Below are 24,147 nucleotides of genomic sequence, written 5' to 3'. Positions count from 1 at the left end.
CCACAATCGCTCAGCTTGGCGGCATGGTACCTGAGTTCAAGTCTTCAGAGCATCTGAATTTGTCTACGGATAACATGCGCATTATCCAGGCAGCCAGGAAACCATCGACCAGATCTCAGTACAGGAGTAAATGGCTCAGGTTCTGTCATTGGTGTTTGGAGAAGAAGTTGGATCCAAGGGTGGCCACGATTGACACTGTGCTGTCCTTCGTGTCCTTCCTAGCAGAGTCAGGGGTTCATGTTCTGTCATGCAGGACTTACCTTTCAGTGGTTTCCGCTTATCTTTCTACAGACCAGTGCTCGTATTCTCTGAGTAACCCAGTGGTTAAGAGGAATTTTGCAGGTTTGACACGCCTCTACCCTCCGATGCGTAGTCCGCACCCGCCGTGGGACCTAAATGTTGTCCTGACGGCGCTGTGCCATAAACCCTTTGAACCAATGGGTACGGTGGACCTCAAGTACTTGTCTTGGAAGGTGTCCTTTTTGGTCGCCGTTAAGTCGGCAAGGAGAGTGAGTGAGCTCCAGGCATTGTCGGTGGAGTATCCTTTCTTGGTCTTTCACAAGGACAAGGTAGTCCTTCGGACAAACCCGGCCTTTCTACCGAAGGTGGTGACCGAATTCCATCTGAATCAATCAATCTCCCCACCGGCCTTTTTTCCGAACCCTGCCTCTGAAGCTGAGAGGGTTCTACACTGTCTTGATGCCCGAAGAGCTCTTAAGTTCTACCTGGACAGGACTTCTGAGCTTAGGAGTTCTTCTCAACTTTGTGTGACCTTCGGCAACCCCCAGGGCAGGCAGGCGTCTAAGGCAACTATTTCTAGGTGGATCGCCGCCTGCATCACGGAGTCCTTCACCGTCCAAGGGCTGAAACCTCCTAAGGGTATTCATGCACACCTGGTGCGGGGTAAGGCAGCTGCGGTTGCTTTTCAGAAATATCTCCCCTGGGAGTCCATTGCTACGGCAGCTACTTGGGCATCCCCATCTGCTTTCTGTAAGCATTATTGTCTCGACATGAGTTCAAGAGCTGACGCTCAGTTTTCTCAGGCTGTACTTAAAAACCTGTTTCAGTAAGGGGTATTTCCATCCACCCATAGTTCATGTAAGGATGTACTCATGGGAATCTCCCATAAGTATGGAGGAAAGGGGATGGGACGTAGGAGTATTACCAGATTACTCACCGTAGTGACCACCTTACTCCTAGTCCATAGTCCCCTTTCCTCCATACGCCCGCCCGCCGTCCCCTCTGATAAGGTTCCTCTGTTATTGCCAGGTCCTTGACCTGGCAATAGAAAAGGACTGATGGGCGATGCGCGGGGCAGAACCAAGGTGGTCGGGGATACGGCCGCGCGCTGGGCCCCGTACAAGAAGGAGAGGAAGGACACATTTTTGGAAAAATTTGGATGCTTTTTACAAAGTGCTCTGGTCCTGTCCCACAGGACGGAGAGATGTCCCATAAGTATGGAGGGAAGGGGACTATGGACTAGGAGTAAGGTGGTCACTACAGTGAGTAACCTGGTAAAAATGTTACAAGGACATTTAGACACAGGGCATACTAAGTAACCCCTCCAGCACTCTATTGTAAGATAGCGTGTGCTGGGTCTAGCAAGTACAATGCTAAGTAAAGTCAGTTTCACTTTACTGCTCTGGGAAACAGTAGTTTATCCCAAAGAAGGTATTTAAACCTTGGGAAATCTAAAAGACTTCCCTGTGCCACTGCACTGAAGGTGCTGTGCGACACAATTGGAAAAGATGATGCCTATGGAGTTGGTTAGACTCCATAACCAAAAAGAACCACAGTGTACAAAATCACATTAAAATACATGAGAGAGTGGGAAAAGGGCCTCACTCTCTCCAGGTTAAAAAAATCAAGTCCTCACAATCCAGCAAAGTTGCTGGGGGTCTCTAAGGTGGAGGGAATTATCACATTTTTGAGAATTCCCCCTAACAGTCCTGGCCACCTGGATGACAGGGCAACAGACAATGCAGTCACACCTAGGCTTGGGACACCTGGGCAGAGCGAGAGGGCCTAAAGAGTGGTAGAACACCTTGGCTTGGGACACATGCTAGAGGACAAGGGCTTAAAGAAGTTCACAACAGTCAATGCAGTCACACCTAGTGTTGGGATGCCAGGACAGAGCGAGTGGGCCTAAGGAATGGCACAACAGTCAATGCAGTCACACCTAGAATACGGATATCTGGATAGGGGGAGAGTTCCTACGTAGGGGGCACAACAGCCACCGCAACAGTACTTTGATCTGGGACATCTGAATGGAGTGAGAAAGGCATAAAGAGGGCACAACAGTCAATGCAATAACTCTTTGATCTAAGCCACCTGGGCAGAGGGTCACAACAATAAATGTGGCACCCCGGTCCTAGGACACCTGGACAGAAGGAGAAAGGCATGAAGAGGGCCCAACAGTCAATGCAATAGCACTTTGATTTGGGACACCTAGGTGGAGGGCCACAGCAGTAAATGCAGCAACTTTATACCTGGGACACCTGGATAGTGGGAGAAAGGCCCAAGTAGGGGCACAACAGTCAATGCAATAACTCTTTGATTTGGGACACCTGGGTAGAGGGCCACAACAGTAAATGCAGCAACCTTAGACCTGGGACTGCAAGAGCTCATCTACCAGACCTCCACCCAGGGTAGCCCCACTGCCCGTGCAGCCCCTGAAGTAAAGGACCCCAAGGCAAAGGACAGCTTCAGCAGAAGCAGCTCCAGACCGGTGTCCGGTCAAATGGTCGAAAATAAAAGATCGAATGACCATTTGATCGAAAGTCAAATGGTCGGAAAAAAAATGGTCGAATTTTTTTATTTATTTATTTATATATTTTTTTGTTTTGTTTGGTAAAAAAAATTAATATAGAAAAAGGGGAGTCGGGGGAAACCCCCATTAAAAAAAAAAATTCAAAAAAAAAAATCGACCGTTTTTCGACCATTTGACTCTCGATCAAATGGCATTCGATCATTTGGTTTTCGACCAAATGACCTGCAACCCTCCAGACCATGTTGGCCTTTGTTAGCCTGGGGAGCCAGGCGCCATCAACCAGCAGTGACAGATAAGGTGGACGTGGTCTGGAGAGAAGGACAAGCATTCACTGCTCCCTTAGCTAGCACACCCAAGGACTGTACAAGTGGTTCTTCTCTCAGGACATGGTAGACCATGTCACAGGAGAACAGAGAATTACCTCTGTTTAAATTCTAGAGTGTTTGTTTGTTTGTTTGTTTATTATTTGTACAGCACACCACACCCTGGGATATCTGGGCGCTTTTCAAGACAGCTTAGTATACATGCATACATATATGTGCATAGGCGATATATACAGGCTACCGTGTAGGAACGGATAAGAGCCATATATCGGATAGGCGACAATCAGCAATTGGCAGTAGTTAACATAGACTAAATAAGCAAGGGTATACATATGGCAGAGCATCAGGCAGAAGTAAGTCAGCGACATCAATAGATCCAAGGCAGGAGGTATAGGCTTCCCCTACCTGGCACCAAAGCTTTGGAACACACTGCCCACTAACCTCAGAGCAGAAACATCCCTCCTCTCTTTCAGGAAACAACTCAAAATTGCTCTCTTCAACTAACATGCGCACCTGCCCACCCTCTTACTCTCTATTTACATGTACCTTAACCATAACCATTGCCCAATGTAACCAAGGGCACAACTGTATGTAACTAAGTCTAAGAAACACTGTAACCAGCGCCACGATGCCTTCGGTCTGATGTGCGCTTAACAAATGTGAATAAATAAATCGATAGTTAAAGAAAGCTAGATGAGTACATATATACATTTGTTAAAGAAGGGCAGTGCATAATGATAAGGCCAGTGGAAACTAAATGATGGAGTTAAGCAATCGATGTAATGTCCTTAGTAAGGAGCTAATTTTTAGTGTTGGTCCTGAAACTGTGGAAGTTCTGGTCAATATGGAGGTTGAGAGGGAGGGCATTCCAAGCCAAGGCTGCTTGTACTGGGAAACTGGTACCTCCAGCTCTTTTTAGGTTGTAGCTCGGAGAGGTGATACAATGGGAGTTGACTGATCTCAAAGGCCTAGTTGAGGTTTTGGGGATGATTTTGTCGATCAGATATTTAGGTGCCGCTTTCTGCAGACATTTGTGGGTGGTCAAGACAAGTTTAAAGAAGATTTTATCCTTGATAGAGAGCCATTTGTGGCTTCTTCTTATTTCGAATAAGTGGTCTTTTCTTGGTATACTCAGGGCAGTTCTTAGTGCATTATTTTGGAAGGTTTGAAGTTTATTTAGCACTTGTTTGTTAGGTTCTGCAGTGAGAGTCCATGGGAGATTGATCCCACCTCCTCTGGGTAGGACAGAAGATCTAAACCTTTCCTGCCTCGCCCTAATCACTCAAATGATTCACTAATTGGTGCACAGAATCAGATGCCACCTGGTCCTGGGTAAAGCCTGGAAATCCACTCTTGCCAGATGGCTGGTGTCCTGCATGCTAGAGGCCTATACGATCAGTGAAATTAACCTTTCCTCAGGTCACCATGCTCAAGGGCAAAGACAGCATCTGTAGCTTTTCAACAACATATCTTCTTGGAAGATAACTATTAAGGCCACATAGTCCATGCCACTTTGTGAATGTAAGTACTATTAAATTTCAGGCGGTCAGTGCTCAGTATTGTTTTTGGCGGAGCTGTTCCGTTTTCGATGCATTGTGCATATTTTCTGACAAGCACGTAATGGGGAGACCTAGGAATCTCTCTTGAGTATGAAGGAAAGGGAATCAAGACAATGGAGTGAAGGCAGGTTACTTACAATAGTAAAGACCGTACTCCTAGTACATAAATTTGTTTCCTCTGTAAGGCCATCTCAGCATCCTCTTGACTAACTGTCCATGTGTATTGCTGTAAAATAACTGGCATTTGGTGACAAGAGCATGTGCGAGGAAGAACCTATTCCAGGGAAATTCCTGTGCATTCTCTCTGACGCTATTTTGTTATAATGAAATGGTGCTGCGCATCATGCTCTCTTCCTTTCCCTTTTTCAGGCTCCCTTCCTGTCCCCTTCTCGTTGGAGTTTAACTGAAAGTATGTATATAGTAGGAGACCAGTTGTTACTATTAGGAGTAGCTTGTATTGTATGAGTTGTTCTCATTTAGGAGAATAACAGATGGCACTTCTACCAAATGTCCAATGTCCTTCCTATATCTCTGGCTTTCTTCCATTCTTCAACTCTTGAGTGAAGGTGCACAGGGTGTTTATTATTAGATCTTGTACATATTTGCTCTTGCCTGCAAGCTTATTATTGAACCGATTCTTCAGAGATTACTGCTGATCATAGGATTACATTCGGATCTCCCGTAGGTCTCCGACTGTCTGGAATCCTGTGAAGCACTTGCCGCTCACTGTTGACAGCTCACATACTTCCTCCCCAGCTGGTTGTTCTGATTTAGGCACAACACAGTGTAGCGGCTGTGTTCGGTTCTGTACTGTCCGATGCAAAGAAAGGGACTGACAGTTGTGAGGGGTGCATGGGGGAGGGGCGTATTGCTTGCATGCCTGTGCGAGAACGTTCTAGAATATGCTGCTGTACACCAGGCTCAGATCCAGTCTCCGTTCCATGGGATTTCCCATCAGTATGGAGGAAAGGAGACAGGACATAAGACTACTCACTTATAAATGCAGAGCTTAGCTCAGGAAGGGGTGTTTCACAATGTCCTTAAGGCATGGGTCTGATATCTGTGGCACACTAGACATTTTGGACTACAACCAACAGTCCGAGCCAACATAGTCAATGGTGAGGGATCACTGGAGATAATACAAATTAATGTGTGTCTGAAGGGATACATTTTCTGTGTTAGTGATTATTACACAAGTGTCCATTGTATGAAAATACATTATGTTTGTTATGATGATTATAAACGCACGTTGAAATATATATTCACACTATGGATGCTTAGTGATAATCACAAACATGGAAAAAGAGGGAATCCTTATATGCCAAGCTCGACATGTGGAGAAGGGCCTCTAATACTTCATGAGAGGATACACATGAGTAGTGTTATTGTCAGTGGTATTCCAGTAGACACTGCAACTAATGCATGTTTCAGCAACACAAATGTGTATGCTTCATGGACAAAACATAACACTGCTTTAGGCAACTAAGTGCCATGAGACCAAGCACAGAGAGAACCATCGCAATTAACATGAATGGCTAAATGATGTCCTGAAGAAGACATATTACTGCAAATTGGTGTTTTGCAATGTCAAAACTAGTGAATTGATTGATTGATTGATATTTTATTTCTATCGCGCTCATACACAAGTGTTTCAGAGCGCGACCAGGCAGGGAAAGGGAACAGGGAGAACAAAAACAACGGTTTTACTAGGCCCAGTGACATTGAGAACGTGCAAGTGCAGGGTAGAGGGAGAAGGGGGAGAAGTGCATGTAAGGGGAAACAAAAGGAGAGTGCGGAGCGAGAAGGAAAAAAAACAAAAATAATAATAAAATAATAAATAAAAAGGCAACAAACAATGGGAGTGCAGCCAGCAATTGGAATGTGCTGGGTTTATGGCAGCAGGCCGTGTAGGTCTGAAAGTGCAGGAAGAAAAGGGGAGGGCTGTATGGGTACAGATACAGACCCCAGTGCAGGGGGTGGCCCGGAGGCAGTGCGTGAGGGTGGCAAGATGAGCAGGTACCTGGGTCCAGAGGACAGAGGGTGGCCAGGTGCATGGTGCCGAGGGAGAGTAGAATCAGCAGGGGAGAGGGGAGGAGAAGGCAGTAGCAAAGAGGAAGGTTTTGAGGTGCTTCCGGAACCGGAGATGGTTCTCCTCAAGTTTTAGAGTGGCAGGGAGGCTGTTCCTGAGGGAGGCCCCAGCCGAAGACAGATCTACCCCCAGCTCGTTTCTTTGAGAAACGACTGACCCTGAGGGAGTTAGAGGTAGAGGAGCGGAGTGCTCGAGATGGGAGGTATTTGCGGAGCGATAGCTGAAGGTATGTTGGACCCAGGCCCCAGAAAGCCTTGTGGACAATGCAGAGGGTTTTGAATTTAATCCTTGCATCCACTGGGAGCCAATGGAGAGATTTCAGAGCTGGAGAGATACGATCCCAGGGCTTGAGGCTAAGGACAAGTCTCGCAGTCCTGTTCTGGATAAGTTGTAAAGGGCAGAGAGTAGAGGCAGGTAGATTAAGAAAGAGGCTGTTGCAATAGTCCAGCTTAGAGAGAACCAGAGCTTGGGAGACAGTGAGCTTCTGGGGGAATGAGAGGAAAGGAAGAATACCTCTGAGGAGGTGCAGTGAGGTTTGACTTTTTTGATACATCAGCGATGTGGGCCGAGAAGGAGAGTGTGGAATCAAAGGTGACACCAAGGTTCCCGGCCTCGCGGGTTGGGATAGGAGGAGCGCCAAGGGTGGCCGGCCAGAGAGTGAGGGGAAAGGAAGGTGATGGTGTGCCAATGAGGAGGATCTCTGTCTTGCTGGCATTGAGACAAAGATCGTTGGTGGCACACCAATCTTGGATGGCAGTTAGGCAATCAGTGATGAGAGAGGTGGAGGAGGTGGCCGAGGGCAGCCTGAAAATGGGTTGAGTGTCGTCTGCGTAGCACTGGAAGCTTGATCAGAAAATGGCAATACAGCGTGCGAGAGTTGCCAGGTATTGGTTAAAAAGCCAGGGCGAGAGGTTAGACTCATAGGGGAACACCACAGGTGGAGGGAAAGACAGGTAATAGGAAGGACTGAGTTGTTAATTCAGTTACAACTCCTTGAGCTCAAAATATTATAACGATAACATGAGAATTCCATTGTTGTCTCGACAAGTAGACATTTAAAGCTCTTGATTGACATAGACATTTAAAGATTTAGATTGAAACCATTTTTGGGGAATACAATTTGGGAGAATGGTGAATCTATAACAGGTTTTGCAGTGGCCTGGAAAATATGAGAAGGCGGATTCTCAATTTTCCACTTTGCCCTTTTGGCTTACCATAGGTTATTAAGTATTATGAGCTACAAATATATGTGGTTACTTTGACGGCAATCCATTAAAGATGACAATGTTGAGCATTATACACTTAATGTGCCGTATATTGTGAATATTATTTGTATGTTTGAGTACTGAATATAAGGATTGCTTTGTTTCTCGATTTGAATCAACATGTGGGAATTTGACACAGTGTGTAATTAAGTCTGCTGGAATAGCGTGCTCAGCATCAGCATCAATATCATTTCAATTTGATTAATATATCCCTTAAGACACACATTCATTTGTATTATGTTCATTAATCCATGGTGATGAGGATTTAAGGGGAAAACCTACCTTAGCTTGGTTTTAAGGGAACATTGTAGCCGTAGTCCAAAACATCTGGTGATGAGCTGTTGCTGGCAAAACCCTGCTATAAAGTTATCTGAAAATGGATATATGATAATAAGGTAGAACTCAATTGATATCAAATGGAAATGCTCCTACTATTCCCGCCACAATACCGCTTTAGTTCCCAGATGTTCTGAAACCTCACCTTGCAACGTTAATTCTATTTAGTAGATAGGATTTTAAATCATTGTCACACTGTAGTACTATTAGACTGAGCTGCTCTTTAATGTTTGTATTGATGACCTTCATGTGGCTGGAAACATGACTGCCATCTTCATCAGTCACCAAGTGTTTTCTATAAGGGCCTTCCTCCTCTGTAGACAGGTATTTGCTATTTATGGACTTCCATAACAAAACATGTCAAACTATCCCTTAAAAATATATATGGGCTCATCTTCAAACTCAGTCCCTGTAATTCACAACCCTCTGCTTCACCTACAGGTCTATTAACAAGATGGGACTCAACCATTGACCTGCACACCCAGGCATTTAAAAAGATCTTTATACTGCTAGTAGCCTTCCATAATAGATTTAAAACCATCTGCTTTAGCTAAAACGCTATTCACAACATGGGTAGCACCTTTCGTCATTCCCAGATGAATAGACAGCATCCTGTAAGAAACCTAAGAAACCCGAATTACATGCATCTGCAATCCCAAGAATTTGGAGACGGCTGGACGAAGATACTAGATTCAATCCCCTATCCTTGTGTACTGCCTCTTACCGCTGCTGCATCATTTGGGTGGTCATGAAAAACTCAAAACTCGAATTTTGAACTCAGACTTCACTGGCATTGTAGAACCTTTATCACTTTATCCTAGCTCCCCAAATTCTTTCCTTTTGCCTCCCCTTTAAAACATTATATTCCTTTATCTACAGAAGTGCCCCACTCAGCAGACATGCAAAGAGGCATGTTGCAAATTCAAAATAAATATAAATAGACTGTACAAATTTGAAAAATATCTATGTTTTACCTTTCCAAATGAGTGCGAGTCTCTTTTTGGTTCAAATTTGTGTTCACATTAGGGAGTGACAAGGCTTCACAGCATATCCTTCTTTTTAAGCCAGCCTGATCCTTATCCCCAGAGTCAAATTCTTCTTGTTCTTTTGATGGCAGCTTCTTTGGCCGATCTGTCTTTGGCAGATCAAAAGACACGCACACAGGAACTTCTAAAAATTGATAAAAAGAAAGTTTGGTTTCATCTGTCATGTGGATTTGCAAAGGACATAAATAAGAGAGGCAGGGTTTTCACTGTTTTCGGTATCGAAACAGTCAAGGTGTGCTCCTCATGCGGATTTAGTATAATTGATAGTGAAACCAGAGTATGTGCCAGTGCGGGTGATATCGCGCAAGATTGGGTCAAGGTGGACATAGGATATCATTGACCCTCCAGGGTGAAGAACAGACACTCTAAAGGTACTCTCTCACGACCTAGACAGTTTATGTTTTGATTTGGGTGAGGATTGTGGCATTTCTGTGTATGATCACACATAGAATGTGTTTCTCACCTCATAATGAAACGATGACATGGCATCCATCAACTCCTACATATACACACACACACAGACACACACACACATATATATATGCTTACATCGGCAAATTGGTTGGGTTTGTATTTTTTGGCATACATTCTGTCCCTCAATGACCAAGAGGAGGAAATCGAGAACTCCAATTAAGACAATTAGAAACCAAATGTATATTGGACTTGGAAACAAAAAAAACAAGGGGACATAACCTGGACGAGGAATTATACTGTTTTTTGGGCACATGAGTTACCATCTAGATGGTCTTTTGAGTAGATTAGAAAGGTGTGGCCTACAGTGTCCATCTTGGCCCTCCTTTTTCTATTTTGTTATGGTTTGACTTGCTCTTTTTTCTGTTTTTTTCTGTTTTCTCTCCACTTTGCTACATTTATATTTTACTTATATCTACCTTGTATAATTATTGATCTTTGTGGGACCAACCCGATTTTTCTCTCATGCACACTTTCTGAATTTGTTCTGGATGTTTAGCTAGTTTCTGTATCTATCCAGGCATGATATTGATTCCAATGGGGGTCATCTGATGGATTGCTATTTACAGAATACTATTTAGGAAATCCGGTGATGGTTTGTTATATACTCACTGAAACATTTAGAATGTATACATATATATATTTTTTTTAATTCAATTTTTATTGGTTTTTCAAGGCAACAAAGAGCTTATGCATATAATAAACATTGGGCACATGCCCGTAACCACTTCAAAAAGAAAAATAAAGAAGCCATAGATCTCTGATGCTTTCACCTCCCCAACCTCCTCCCCCATAGGGCCTTTTCTCTGGACACAAGGTCTGCTTTAAAAGAATCTCCTCTTTGGGCAGCACCAACCGGGCTTATGACCGTCGATGTTTAGTCGACTCTCCTGAGTCCTGTGCAATGAGTTCTATACTAAGACTGATTTCGGGCCGAGTGGAGAGACCAAGTTACCCTCTAGTCGTGTCCTCCGTGTGGACCATCACCTCCATGAATTGCAGCCTGTCGGACTCTATCTGCGCACTTGAGCACTGTATTGAAGCCGTTAGTATATCCATAAAGTAGATGTCCTTGGCCACTTCCACCCATTCTCTTCTCGTTGGAAGGGCTGCTCTTTTCCAAGTCCTGGCTCGCGTCGCTCTAGCTGCCAACAGTAGGGAATGTGACAAATCTGGTAATTTCTCCCAGTGCTCATCCCTTTGTTGCAGACCAAAAATTAACAAGATTGGGTCCTGCGGTTAATTCCCCTCCCCCACCTCTCTGAGCCAACTAAGCACTTCAGACCAGTACATTTGGACTTTTTTTTACATTTCCACCACATGTGCCAATAGTCAGCTTTTCCACCACATCCATGCCAACACACTGGGACATCTGGAAACATCCTAGAGAGGGTGATCGGGTCATATTTCTTTTTTTTTTTCAAATTAAATTTTATTGATTTTTCAAAGGGATGTTTCAATTTTCAATAAAAACATATTTGTGAAACTTGACATGAAGAATGAAAATGCTGAGACCATAACACCCGATGTCAACCATATAAAAGGCATGTTACATTATCACTTATAATAACTAATATCCCCAGATTCCCACCCCCTACCCCTTCCCATATCACTGTAGGTGAAGTCGAAGTTTCCCATTGTCTGGCGATAAAGTTCTTTGGCTTAACCATTAGATTAAACAGAGGCACATAACAGTACATTATAACTCTTTGTGGGCATTGTCAGCAGATCATCAAATTATTGATTGAATGATTGATTTATTGATTTATTTATAGAGCGCTTTACACCAAGGCGCTGTACAATGGAACAACAGAATACAAAATAACAACAACACTTAACAATGGGAGCAAAATGTACATCTTGAATCATTCAACAAAACAGTGCAAAGAGCAATTAACTGAGGGGGGTGGAAAGGCGAGTGGGGAGAGGAGTGGGAGAGTAGGAGATGGACAGGGCGAGGGAAAATGGAAGGGAGAGAAAGAGGAGTAGGAGAGGGGAGAGAGGAATCAGGGAGGGGGAGGAGGGGAAGTGGAGAGGGCAGAGGGGAAGCTTTCAAGGGCGAGAATGGAGGAGGAGGGATTTAAGGGAAGTGCGAAATGAGGGGAAGGTCGTGGTAGAGCGTATTGTAAGAGGGAGTGAGTTCCAGTGGGGAGGTGCAAGGAGTTGGATGGAGCGGAAACGGGAGGAAGCGCAGGGGGAAGGAGGTACAGAGAGAAGGAAATGGTCAGCGGAACTAAGGGAGCAGGAGGGGGAGTAGAAGGAGAGAAGGGAGGAGAGATAAGGGGGAGCAAGACCATGGGGGGATTTGAAGACAAGGCAGAGAAAGTAAAATTTTAGTTGTAAGTGGAAGGGTAGCCAGCCAAGGTGAGAGAGCGAGGAAGAGATGGAGTCACGGGGGGTAAGGAGACAGAGTGTTCGAACAGCAGAGTGGTACATGGATTTAAGAGGGGCAAGCAGTGATGCAGGAAGTTCAAAGATTAGAGGAGAGCAGTAGAAGAGGCGGGAAAAGATGAGAGAGGAAATTAGGAGTTTAGTGGCGTGGAATGTGAGGGAGGGACGGATTTTGCATATATTATATAGGTGGTATTGGCAGGTGCGGGAGCTGAGTGAAATATGTTGTGAGAAGGTGAGAGAGGAGTCAAAAAGCACGCCTAGATTACGAGCTTGGGGGGAGATATGGAGATTGGAGGGAGGAAAGTGAATGAAAGGGGGAGAAGAGGGAGGGGAAGAGAATTAGAGGGGAAGAAAAGGACTTTGGTTTTATCGGTGTTAAGAGAGAGAAAGCGGGAGGACATCCAGTTCTTGATAACAGTGAGGCAGGAGGAGAGCTTAAGGTGGAGATTAGGCGAGAAGTAGGAGAAAGAAAGAAAGAGTTGAGTATCGTCAGCATGGAAGTGGTGGGAAATGCCAAATGAGGAGATGACAGGGGCAATGAGGGAGGAGTAAAGAGAGAAAAGGAAAGGGCTTTGAGGAACACCGTAGATAAGAGGAAAGGAAGGAGAGGACTGGCCTCCCCAGGATACTGCAAAGGAACGGGAGGAGAGGTAGTAGGATAACCATTTTAGAACAGGGCCTTTAAACCCGAAGGAGGAAAGCGAATGGAGCAGGAGCGGGTGATCGACAGTGTCAAAAGCTGCAGAGAGATCAAGTAGAATAAGGATAGAGGATTGCTTGGCATGTCGAGCAGCGAGGAGTGAGTTAAGGATAGAGGTGAGAGCAGTTTCAGTGGAATGTTTGGGACGGAAGCCAGATTGGAAGGGAGGAAGGAGAGAGGAAGAAGTAACAAAGGATGAGAGTTGAGAGTAGGCAAGGCGTTCAAGAAGCTTAGAAAGGAAAGGTAGAAGAGAGATAGGTGTGTAGTTAGCAGCGAGAAGTGGATCGGCAGAAGGTTTCTTAAGAATAGGAATAATCGTTGCTTGTTTGAAAGCAGCGGGAAAGGTAGATGAGGAGAAGCAGGAGTTGAAGAAGGTGGTAAGGTAAGGGATAAGAAGAGGGTAGATCTTGGGAATAAGAACAGAGGGGAGAGGCTCAGAGGGGGCGGATGTGGGGTGGGCTTTGGATAGAAGGGAGGAGACTTCAGAAGGGGAAACAGGTGAGAAGATGGACATAGTAGAAGAGGGAGGAGAGGGGGGAGGAGGAGAGGGGGAGTCAGAGAGGGATTTAATTTTTTGCCAGAGTGTGAGTATTTTGGAGGAGAAGAAGTTGGTAAAGTCAGAAGGAGAGAGTGTGGAATTGGTTGTGAGATCAGGAGTAGGAGGAGAGAGAAGACGGGAGAGAGTTTGAAAAATCCGTCGCGGGTGGGAGGCTTGAGACTGGAGAAGGTTAGAGTAGTAGGAGGATTTGGCCGCTGCAAGACAAGAGTTGTAAAGTGCGTGGTAAGAAAAGTAAGAGGTTTGATTAGAAAGCGAGGGAGTTTTGAGCCAGAGTCTCTCTAACCGCTGGAGAAGGCGCCGCATAGAACAGAGATGGGAGGTGAGCCAGGGTTGAGAAGGCTTCCGAGTAGGACGAAAGAGAGAAAGAGGGTAAAGTTGATCTAGGGCAGTGGAGATAGAAGAGGAAAGGGAAGAGAGAGCATCGTCCGCAGAGAGTAGAGCAAAGTCATGGGGAGTTGGAAGTGAAGCTGCACAGGTGTCGGAAAAGAGGGTAGCGTCAAAGTCACGAAGGTCACGACGCGAATAGATTGGAGGGGAGGGATTAGCAGTAGTGGAGTGTGAGAGAGGAGAAAGGGAGAATGAGAGTAAGGCATGGTCTGAGAGATAAACAGGAAGAGAAGAGACAGGGGAGGAGGGGTAGGAGGAATTGAAGATGAGGTCAAGAGTGGAGCCAGAGGAGTGAGTAGGGGCTGAGGGAAGGGGGAGAGGAGGTAGTAGTTGAGGATGGAGAGGAGGGGAGAAGATTGAGGGGGCGGAGGAAGATGGATATTACAGTCACCAAGTACAGATAGAGGAGAGGTGGAGGGAGAGATAAGTGGGAGGAGGTGATCCAGGTCTTCATAGAAGGAAGTGAGGGGGGCAGGGGGACAATAGATGATCAGGAAGGAAATAGGGTGGGGAGAGGAGAAGGACTTGTAGAGGAATTCAAAGGAAGGGAAAGAGGGGAGAGTTGGAGAAGAAGAGGAGGAGATGTATTTGGGGTGGTACAGGAGACCAAAGCCTCCACCACGGCCTGAGGGGCGGGGGGAGTGAATGAAGGAGGAAGAAGAGGTCGTCAAGGAGGCAGGGACAGAGGTGTTATGAGGGGGAATCCAGGTTTCAGGAAGACAGAGGAAATGAAGGTTGAGGTGAAAGAATAAATCAAGGGTAGCTGCAGTTTTATTACAGATGGATCTGGCGTTCCAGAGAGAAGTGTTTATGAGGGCAAAGTGGTTGGCAGTGGGGGGATAAAGAAGGTTAGGGCGGTGAGAGAAGGAAGGAGGGTAACTGGAGGAGTGGGGGTCAGGATAGTGAAGAGGACTAGGCATTAGGAGGAGTGAGGAGAGAAGGAGGGAAAGGGGAAAATTATCCATTACACGTTGCCATATCGCACACACGTTCCTTCATGTGATATATTTGGCACGAAATTCTAACCATTCATTATCGATGGAGGTTCGGTCCCCATGGAGCGCAGCAGTCAAATTGTCCATTCTGAATATGTTTCGGGAGACACCGATCCATTCAGCTTTAGTACGCAGGCTTGCCCTTTTCCAAACTGTTGTGAGACAGGCCCTTGATGCCAGCATGAGTCCATGTATCATTTTATGTACCTTAACGACCGCCTCTTCCGTCTCAACCAAGCCAAGTAAGATCATGAGCGGCTGTTTCTCCCTCTCCTCCTCATATAACTCTAATCCAGCTGAGCAATTCATCCCAATATGCTTGGACCCCCCTGCAATCCCACCACATTTGCCAGTAGTCTGCCTTCTGCCCGCAACCGCGCCAGCAGTATGGGCTTACATCTTGATACATCCTGGCCAATCTGAACGGGTCAAACTGCCATCTATACAATAATTTAACGCCATACAATTTATACTGACAAGAGATAGATGTTTTCGTAGTCCTCCTACATATCTGGAACCACATCTTCTGGGAGAGGTGCCTTCCCAGATCTGCTTCCCATTTGTTCTTCAGTATGACTGAGAGGGCTGTGTCGACCTCTACTAGTGCCATGTACGTCGCACTTATAAGGCCACTGGAGCCTGTGCAGGTATCAAGGATTTTTTCAAATGGGGTGAGGTCACTCTGTAACTCATCTTTCCATGCCTTTCGGGTCATGACACCTTTTATCTTCAAATATTGGAACACTGGGAACGGGCCTATACACAGAGCTGCCTCGAGATCCTGGATGGTGATGAAGGTCTCATTTCTCCACAGTTGCCCAGCCCTTTCGAGCCCTGCCTCATACCATGATTGGAAACTCCCCGGGTCTGGGATGGCGTCCTGAATCCCTGGTACCCATAGATGTCCTAAGGCGGAGGGCCAGGTCATGATCCCTTTCATCCCTTTATTTGGTTTCCACGCTGCCCATATGGTTCCGAGGATAGGGTGATTCTTAATTCTATTTAGCAATTGGGGTCCAGGCACCCAGAGCCATTCTCCTACGTTGGATGGGCGGAGGTGATGATTATCTAAGCCTACCCACTGCAGGTCTACCTGCTGTCTGAGGTGTGGAACTAGCACTCGCAATTGGGCATATAGTACAGTTCTAATTCTGGGAGGCCCACCCCATCATTGTCTTTTCGGAGATGGAGCAAAGTTCTGGGGACCCTGGGCTTCTTGTTTTGCCATAGGAAAGTAAGGAGGGTTTTCTTGGAAGCAAGGAAGTATTCTTTGGGCAATCGAATGGGGAGCATCTAGAATAAAAAGAGCAACTTTGGTAGGATTACCATCTTGATGGTGTTCAGACGGCCCATCCAAGAGATAGTGAGTCTAGACCATCTTTCAATGTCACTTTCTATAGTAAGTGATAATGAGGGGAAGTTAGCTTCATATAGATCTCCCAGTTCTCGGGTAACATTGATGCCCAGGTATCAAAGCTTATTAAGACTAACCTTCATCCCTAGGGTGTGAATCGCTCCACTTCAGAATCCCTGCTCTTTTCAATCGGGAGTAGGACCGATTTCCCCGTATTAATCTTGAGACCCGCCAGTTGACCATATTCCTCAATTATTTCTATCGCGGCAAAGAAGGAACTCAGAGGGTAGGTTATGTGCAGGAAAATATTATCAGCGTATAGGCCCAGTTTGTATTCTTGCTCCCCTACTCTAATTCCCTCCAACCTTTTATCGAGCCTCAATTTCTGTGCAAGTGGTTCAAGGGACAGGACAAGTAGTATTGCAGACAGAGGACAGCCCTGCTCGTCCCTCTCTCCAATGCAAACCACCTAGAGTAGCCACCATTCACTGCCACAGAGGTCTTTGGAGACGAGTGTATTGCCTTAATGGCACGGCGTAGCCTCGGTCCCAAGACTATCCAGACTAAAACCATTTCCAAGAAATCCCAGGCCACCCTGTCAAATGCCTTTCTTTTCTTTTTTAATTTATTTTTATACATGGGAACTTAGATATTTCTCTTTTTTCTATATTTTAGATCTGTTTGTTTTTTTGTTTTTTTAAACTTTTATTTTTATTGGCAGAGGCAAATAGCATACACACACATCAGAGCAACCAAGTATGACAAAAATGCATAAGCAATAAAGTACAGTGGTACATATAAACGGTGAGAGATAGCCTAGAAGAGAATACAGCAGCACAGAGCATCCGGCCCTGTGGCGCATAACAGAGATGTTTATGGTGAGTTGTCCGCTGAAGAAGAGGTATTCAGGCCGTTAAGATAACTGTTGAAGGTAGACCAGATGTTTTTAGGCTGGGACAGGGCCGGGAGGGTGCTGAGGTATTCCTCCTCACGGTTCCGAGACCATGTCAATAGATTCAGCCATTTCTGGAAGCTGGGGGGGGGGGCTAGAGCACTTCCAGTCTGCAGAACACACTTTTTAGCAATTATACAGCCTACATTTAGGAATTTAGCCGCCCCTCTGGCTTCCTCAGCACCCCATGCACCAAACAGTACCCCCAGGGGGTCAGGTTCAATGACAGCATCACAGATCTCAGAGAGAGTTTTTAGGATCTCATCCCAGAATGCAGCTAACTTCGGGCAGTCCCAGAACATATGCAGATGGCCCGCGTCCTCTGCACCGCAGCGAGGACAGAGCCGTGGGTCAGAACGGACAAACCCAGAGATCCTGCGCGGGGTGTAGAATAGCCTGTTTAACAGTTTATACTGGATGGTACAATATTGAAAGTTCAGGGAGACTTTATTGGTGTGGGAGCACATTTTCCCCCACAGCTGGTCCGTGAGTTCTACCTCCCGAGCCCTGGAAGGCTGTGATGGGGCAGCAGCGAGGAGGAGTTTGTATATTGAAGACACCACCCCACAGACACCGCCAGAGTTGGCGATGTAGGAAATCCCAGGAGAATCAGTGGGTTTGTTGGGGAACTCAGGCCAAGCGCCACGAAAGGCAGCGCGGAGTGTGTAGTATTGTAGCAGTTCCATCGGTGATCCCGAGTGGCCCGGTTTCCAAGTCTGCGGTGTTATGAATAGGCCATCTGGGTAGAAGTCAGTTAGGGCATGTTATCCCAGGGTCTGCCAGTGTCGCTTGTGGGTTCCAACCCGGGGAATAGCCAGGCGGGAAGCCACTTATAGTATGGCTGTACCTCCACACCTGCAGCGAATATCCGCCCCCAGGCCAGTAAAGTGGTTTGAACCGGGTCTATGGGTGAGTCCGGCTCATATCGTTGGTGTAGAATTAAAGACATTATATTGGTGCCCGAAAGAGCGAGGGCTTCCAGCTTGACATGCGGGTGAGGGGGGGGGGGCAGGGTACCAGTAAGTGGCAAACTGTGCCTGCGCTGTAGTCCAGTTTGGCATTAGGTCAGGGGCAGTGAACCCACCTTTTTTGTAGGGAAGCGCCATATCACGCCATTTTTTTCGCACGGCTCCCGAGTGCCATAGAAACTGAGCACACAGCTTGTGTAAATCTGCAAAGTACTTCTTGCCGGGCCATATAGGGACATTTGTGAATATGTACAGCAGCTTAGGGAGCAATATCATTTTTACCAGTGACAATCTCCCTGCCAATGACAACGGGAGAGAGCGCCAGCGCGCTATCTTTGTTTCTAGTTTTTCTAGTTGTTAGCTAAGAGAGTGTCTCTGGTCCGGGACACCTGGACTCCCAGGTATTTAATCCTGTCAGGGGACCAACGGAGCGGATATTCGATCGCAGGTTGTACAGTGGAGCTTGTGAGAGGGAAGAGTTCGGATTTAGTATAATTGATAGTGAAACCAGAGTATGTGCCAGTGCGGGTGATATCGCGCAAGATTGGGTCAAGGTGGACATTAGGGTCTCTGACGAACAACATTACGTCGTCTGCGTAGAGTGAGATAATTTCGGGGATATCCTGTAGTCGTATCCCTTTGCGTGAGTGGCATTCCCTGACATAGTCTGCCATGGGCTCGATGGCCAGGGCGAATAGGATCGGGGAGAACGGGAATCCCTGTCGGGTGCCTCTGAAGAGGGGGAACAGAGCGGACGTTTGAGAATTGACACGGACCCTGGCAACCAGGGAAGTGTATAGCAGCTTGATGTATGCAATCATCCTAGGCCCAACGCCCATGGTCTCAAGAACGAGCCACATGTACTTCCAGGACACCATGTCAAAGGCCTTCTGAGCATCCAGGGTGACCGCAACTGCACTCACCTCCTGATCGATAAGTGCCATAACGTTAAGAAGCCTTCTGATATTATGTGACGTGGATCTCCCGGGCACAAAGCCTGACTGGTCATCATGCACCATATATGACATAACAGGTAGGAAGCGGTTAGCGATCACCTTGGCAAAAATGTTCGTATCCAAGTTCATTAGTGAAAGAGGCCGGTATGATCCACAGTCATCGCTAGGCTTACCAGGCTTGAGTAGGACCGTAATAACGGCCTTGCGTAATGTCAGGGGGAGGGATCCTAACTGGAGCGACTCATTCCATACCCTGAGTAGTTTTGGGGCCAATATAGCCACATGTTCCTGATATAATTCAGCCGTTAGCCCGTCAGGACCTTTCCTTTAGGGAGACTAGATATAGCCTCCACTATTTCATTCAATGTAACGGGGGAATCTAATTGGTCTCTCGTTGCGGGTGAGACAATAGTGGTGGGAATCTGCTCCAAGAGCTCCTGCATCTGAGAATCAGCATGCTCGGGGGGTTGAGAGTATAGGTCAGAGTAGAAGCCTGTGAAGACTTCAAGGATTTTGCTGGGTCTGTCACCCTCGGCGTATTTCCTCGCGACCTGTGGGCGGCTGAAATACTGGACTTCCCGATTGGCCTGCTCATTAAAGATTTTGAGCTCCTCGCTGATCTGGGAGAGGACATCTGGGTCAATCGAAGCCGGGTGGGCTCGCTCCAGGTCCCGTAGTTTAGTTTCAGTCTGAGACAGCGCAGCTCTTATAGTTTTGAGGACTCCCGACTCCCTAGAGATGGACGCGTCCCTGATGAAGGCTTTGAAAGCATCCCAGCGGAACCCCAGGGTGGTGGACTGTGGCGTATTGTGCTCAAAGTACGACTGGATGTCAGCAAGGATATCTACCTTAAATACAATGTCCTGCAGAGCGGCCGATTTGAATCGCCATGTATTGATGGTAGGAGCAGGAATTCCCAATTCCAGGGTCATCCAAATCGGTGAGTGATCAGATAGTGTGCGCGCCAGTATGCGTGTTTCCACTACCCTGTCTAGCATAGGACCAGACAATAGGAACATGTCGATCCTGGAGGAACTGTCACGCACCGATGAGTAGTAATTAAACTCCTGCGATTGAGGGTGCAGTGCCCTCCATGCATCGTGAACGTCAAGTGTCGCGCTGTGGGTCAGTAGTCTACGCTCTGCGCAGGTTGGGGCCTAGAGCCCGTGCCAGTACTTTGCATCATAGTGTCAAGTATGAAGTTCATATCTCCACCCCAGATGATCTGCACTCCCACGTACCCCAGCAGTATGGACACCACCTGGTCAATAAATTCAGGAGAATCAACATTAGGGCCATAGGTATTCACCAGCAGATAATCCCTGTTGGCTATGGCGCATTGCAACACAATGTATCTTCCTTCGGGGTCTATATAGCTCTTGTGGAGAACAAACTTAAGTGCCCAGTGAATGCGTCTCCTGCAGGAGCAGTACCTTGCAGCCATGCCTGCTGGCGTATGCCATCATTTTATGAGCCTTGGTGTAATTACTCAGGCCCCGCACATTCCAGGACATCACCGTTACCGGCATTGTAATGATCTAGATAACATGCCCTGAAATAGAGAGCCTGTGGCGTGCGTTTCCTGCAAAAATAATGTTTTGCCCCCATTACCGCTGACACATGCCCTGAGTACCCAAGCCTTGGTACAGTTACCCAGTCCCCGAATGGTCCTGGACATTACAGTTATAGACATTACAGAAATCTAGTGCGCATCCCACCACTGTAGTCGTAGTCTAAATGTAGGGCGGAGCCCTCTCCAATGCAGGTGCCCCGATGTCATGCGGTCAGCCAATCCGCCTCTGCCTTTTGTCATAACTTTTCCCCAAACCCCAACAATCCCACCCCCCACCCTCACTGCCCACCCCCAACTTGCAGTGGAGATCCCCCACCCCTCCATGTAGGTGTCACCCACCAATCCGATCCTCCCTGAGATGTAGATGTTGGAGGGCGAAATCCAACAGGGATAAGCCCCTAACAGTGCCCAGCAAGGGTCCAAAAGCAGTGACAGCCAACAAAACATAAGCTTTGCAATTGCAGTGAGGTGTACTGTTGCCGTGTGGGTGGCTCTTCAAGTGTCACGTAGGAGAGCAAGAGCTGTCAGATGTAAGTTCTGCGATAGGCGGACCCTATGTCAGATCCCCAAAGCTGGCTGGCCATTGCCGGCGGAATGACACTGAAGAGATATCTAGGGCACATGACCAGTACAGCGCCCCATGTGGTAAAGCAGAGCAATGTCCGTCACACCCGGGTCAATCCGCAGTCCGGCCGAGTGCAGGGGGAACCTGGTTCGTTGAGTTTGCAGTACACTATTACCATTAACACATTCCGAATCTCGGATTTCCTGGATGGGTTAGTTCACATCAGGCCATATCTCACTGGGTCAATCATCGTTGACAAGGGCCCCCGCTGGGTTGTGGAGTGGTATGTGCACTTCGATGAATTTCACCGCTTCTTCCGGGACGGTGAAGAAGTATAGTCTGCCATTGTGTGTAATTTTGAGACGTGCCGGGAATAGGATGGCGTACGGGACATTGCGTTCCCTAAGCAGTTTCTTGACTCCAATAAACTGGCGCCTCTCCTGCTGTACTGCAATCGAGAAGTCAGGGAAAATCCTAATAGTGTGGGACTCAAGGCGCAGGTCTCCCTTCTCACGTGATAATCGGAGGATGAGGTCTCTGTCCCGGTAATTGAGGATCCTGGTTATGATGGGCCTTGGGATGTGGTGACAGGGCTCGGTGGGCTTGTTCAACTGTAAAATATGGTGACAGAGCCGGGTTGCCTAGCAAGTCTTTGAGTAAGGCTTCTACAGCATCCTCCATGCACCCCTTGAGGGCATTCTCGGGGACCCCTATAATAAGCAGGTTGTTTCTGCGAGAGCGCGATTCGAGGTCATCGCACTTTTCTCTCACACTCTTCACTCGCGCGACAATGAAGCGACAGTATTCTGCAGTACATGTATCTCATTCGCTGATATCCTGTTTTCGGCGTCAGTGATTCTGGTCCCATCCTGATCAACCCTTGTTTTTAAGGAGGTGACGTAAGCATTGATGTCATCCAGCTTCTCGTGAAAGGAGGCAACATTTTTGGCCGTAGATTCCATGAGAGTCGTCAGGTCAGGGGCCGTTGCACTGGGGTGAAGGTCAGCCTAAGGCTCCTCCTGCAAGGACGATGCATGACCCACCTCTCCCTTCGGAACAGCTTTGGTGAATCTATCCATGGCTCCCCCATTGGAGGTCCCCCTGGACTTGTTTGGCATTGCTGGGTCAGCCCCAGTGGCAGCGAGGGCCAGAGGCGCAGCCACTGGAGGAGGGTGAATGGCCAGAGGACTGGGGGGCCGCTGGACTGCAGGTAGTATTACTGCGACAGAAATGTGGGTAGGCTCTGGCAGCAGCAAAGGCAAGGTGACCGCTGGCGGATTGAGAACATGAGGCCGCTCCGGGGGACATAAGATGGAGGGCGCCAGGCCACAGGGGTCAGCAGATGCCAAGTAGGTGCAGTAGCTGTGTAGTTGGAGGCACTCGCCTAGATAGATGAGAGGCGTGGGACCAGCCCGACAGGTCACTCACTACCAGAAGCCCAGTCACTACAGAGAAGGGGCAGAATAAGACCAGGTGCTCAGTGCTCACAGGGGCCTCCAGGCTGTGGATGTTGAGCTGCAGGAAGGGTTATGGTGCAGCCTTTGCTTCAGAGACGGGTGACGCGGGCGAGTCAGGCGTGACAAGAGGGGCTCCACGCGGCCCACCCTCCAGAGCATGTAGGCTGGGGTTTATGGCCCGGATCAGGTAGGTAGGACAGCAGGCCGAGCGGAGGCCGGGGACGCCATGATTTCCTCAGAACCCGTCCCACCTCCGCTCCTCACCTTATTAGCGTGGTCCTCCGCGCCCGCTCATACTCCCAGGTCTGTCATAACGGCCGGGCTGCAGCCTGGCCACCCCACGCGGCCCAGTGATGAGGGCTCCAGCCCCAGAGGCACCCATAGGGGCCGGGGCGTGCTCCCGTGATGGCCCCGGCAGCCGAGTGTTCGTGCAGCGGAGTGTCCCAGGAGGGGACCGCCGTGGCTGATGGCTCAGACCCAGCTCCCCGATCGGGCCACGGATAGCTCTACGGGGCCCCCGGGGGGAGAGGCGGAGCAATTGGGCGGCAGGTCTGGTGCTCCACAGCCGATCGAGCGTGCAGGAACTCGAGGAGGAGGGGGTGGGGGCCAGGCGCACCCGCAGCCCCAGCAGGTCAGTAGGCCTCCACCGAAGGGGGCCCGCGGATGGCCTCCCATCGTCCAAATCAGGCCGGAATTTTGCCAGGTACAGCCTAAAACAAAGGGGCAGCTGCCCAGCTGTAACAGGAGTGTACAAAGCGACGATGATCGCAGATGCAGGCGAATATATGCCGGAGCCACACAGAGCTCAAAGGCTAAGCAGCCATCTTGGGCTGCTGCACAGCGCCACCCCAGATCTGTTTGTTTTGAGGGAAACTTATGTACAGGCTCTATGTTATGCTCACATTGGTCATCAAGTTAGAGATTAGTATACTGTTGATATATATTCAATATCCACTGTTGATCAATTGTTTTCATATAATAACATCTGAACTTGACATTTTACTCTATGGAGCTCTTGCATTATGAGATATAGCATTAGCTATCCAAAGGAGCTATTTTTATCAGGCTTGTGTTATGTGTTTCTCCATAATACAATTGGTTGTTGCTACAGGCTTTTATATACCATGTGGCAGATTTAAATGTATGCACAAAGCACTTTTCAATGTTGCGGTATTGCACATATATAATGCATTCAGTTTTCTGTAGAGCATTTTACATTTTACACCTTATTGCCAATTTGCATTTTTGATCAGTTGATTATATATTAAATATTGCAACATATGTACTGGACAAGCCATCTTGTGGAACTTGTGCATTATTGGATACAGTATCAGTTATCCAAAAGTGCCATTTCTGTCAGATCTGTGTTATGTGTTTTTCCATAACATGATTGGACGTTCCTATAGGCTTCCACACTATGGGCCTCAT

The 24,147-nt window shown here is 47.5% G+C and overlaps 1 protein-coding gene across 2 annotated transcripts in view; it reads right to left on the bottom strand.

Moving 5' to 3' along the window:
- The window catches only part of LOC138549874 (peroxiredoxin-2-like), a 1,255,072-nt gene that overhangs the window by 538,871 nt on the left and 692,054 nt on the right, over nucleotides 1-24,147 (bottom strand). For both annotated transcript variants that reach the window (XM_069642369.1, XM_069642370.1), the window contains exon 6: nucleotides 9,317-9,512. In XM_069642369.1, coding sequence (XP_069498470.1) covers nucleotides 9,317-9,512 — 196 coding nt within the window. The remainder of the gene's footprint in view (nucleotides 1-9,316; nucleotides 9,513-24,147) is intronic.

The sequence above is a fragment of the Ambystoma mexicanum genome, chromosome 1q (genome assembly GCF_040938575.1).
Source record: "Ambystoma mexicanum isolate Mex_15411 chromosome 1q, UKY_AmexF1_1, whole genome shotgun sequence".
NCBI lineage: Eukaryota > Metazoa > Chordata > Amphibia > Caudata > Ambystomatidae > Ambystoma > Ambystoma mexicanum.
This window is presented reverse-complemented; position numbering and strand designations above follow the sequence as displayed.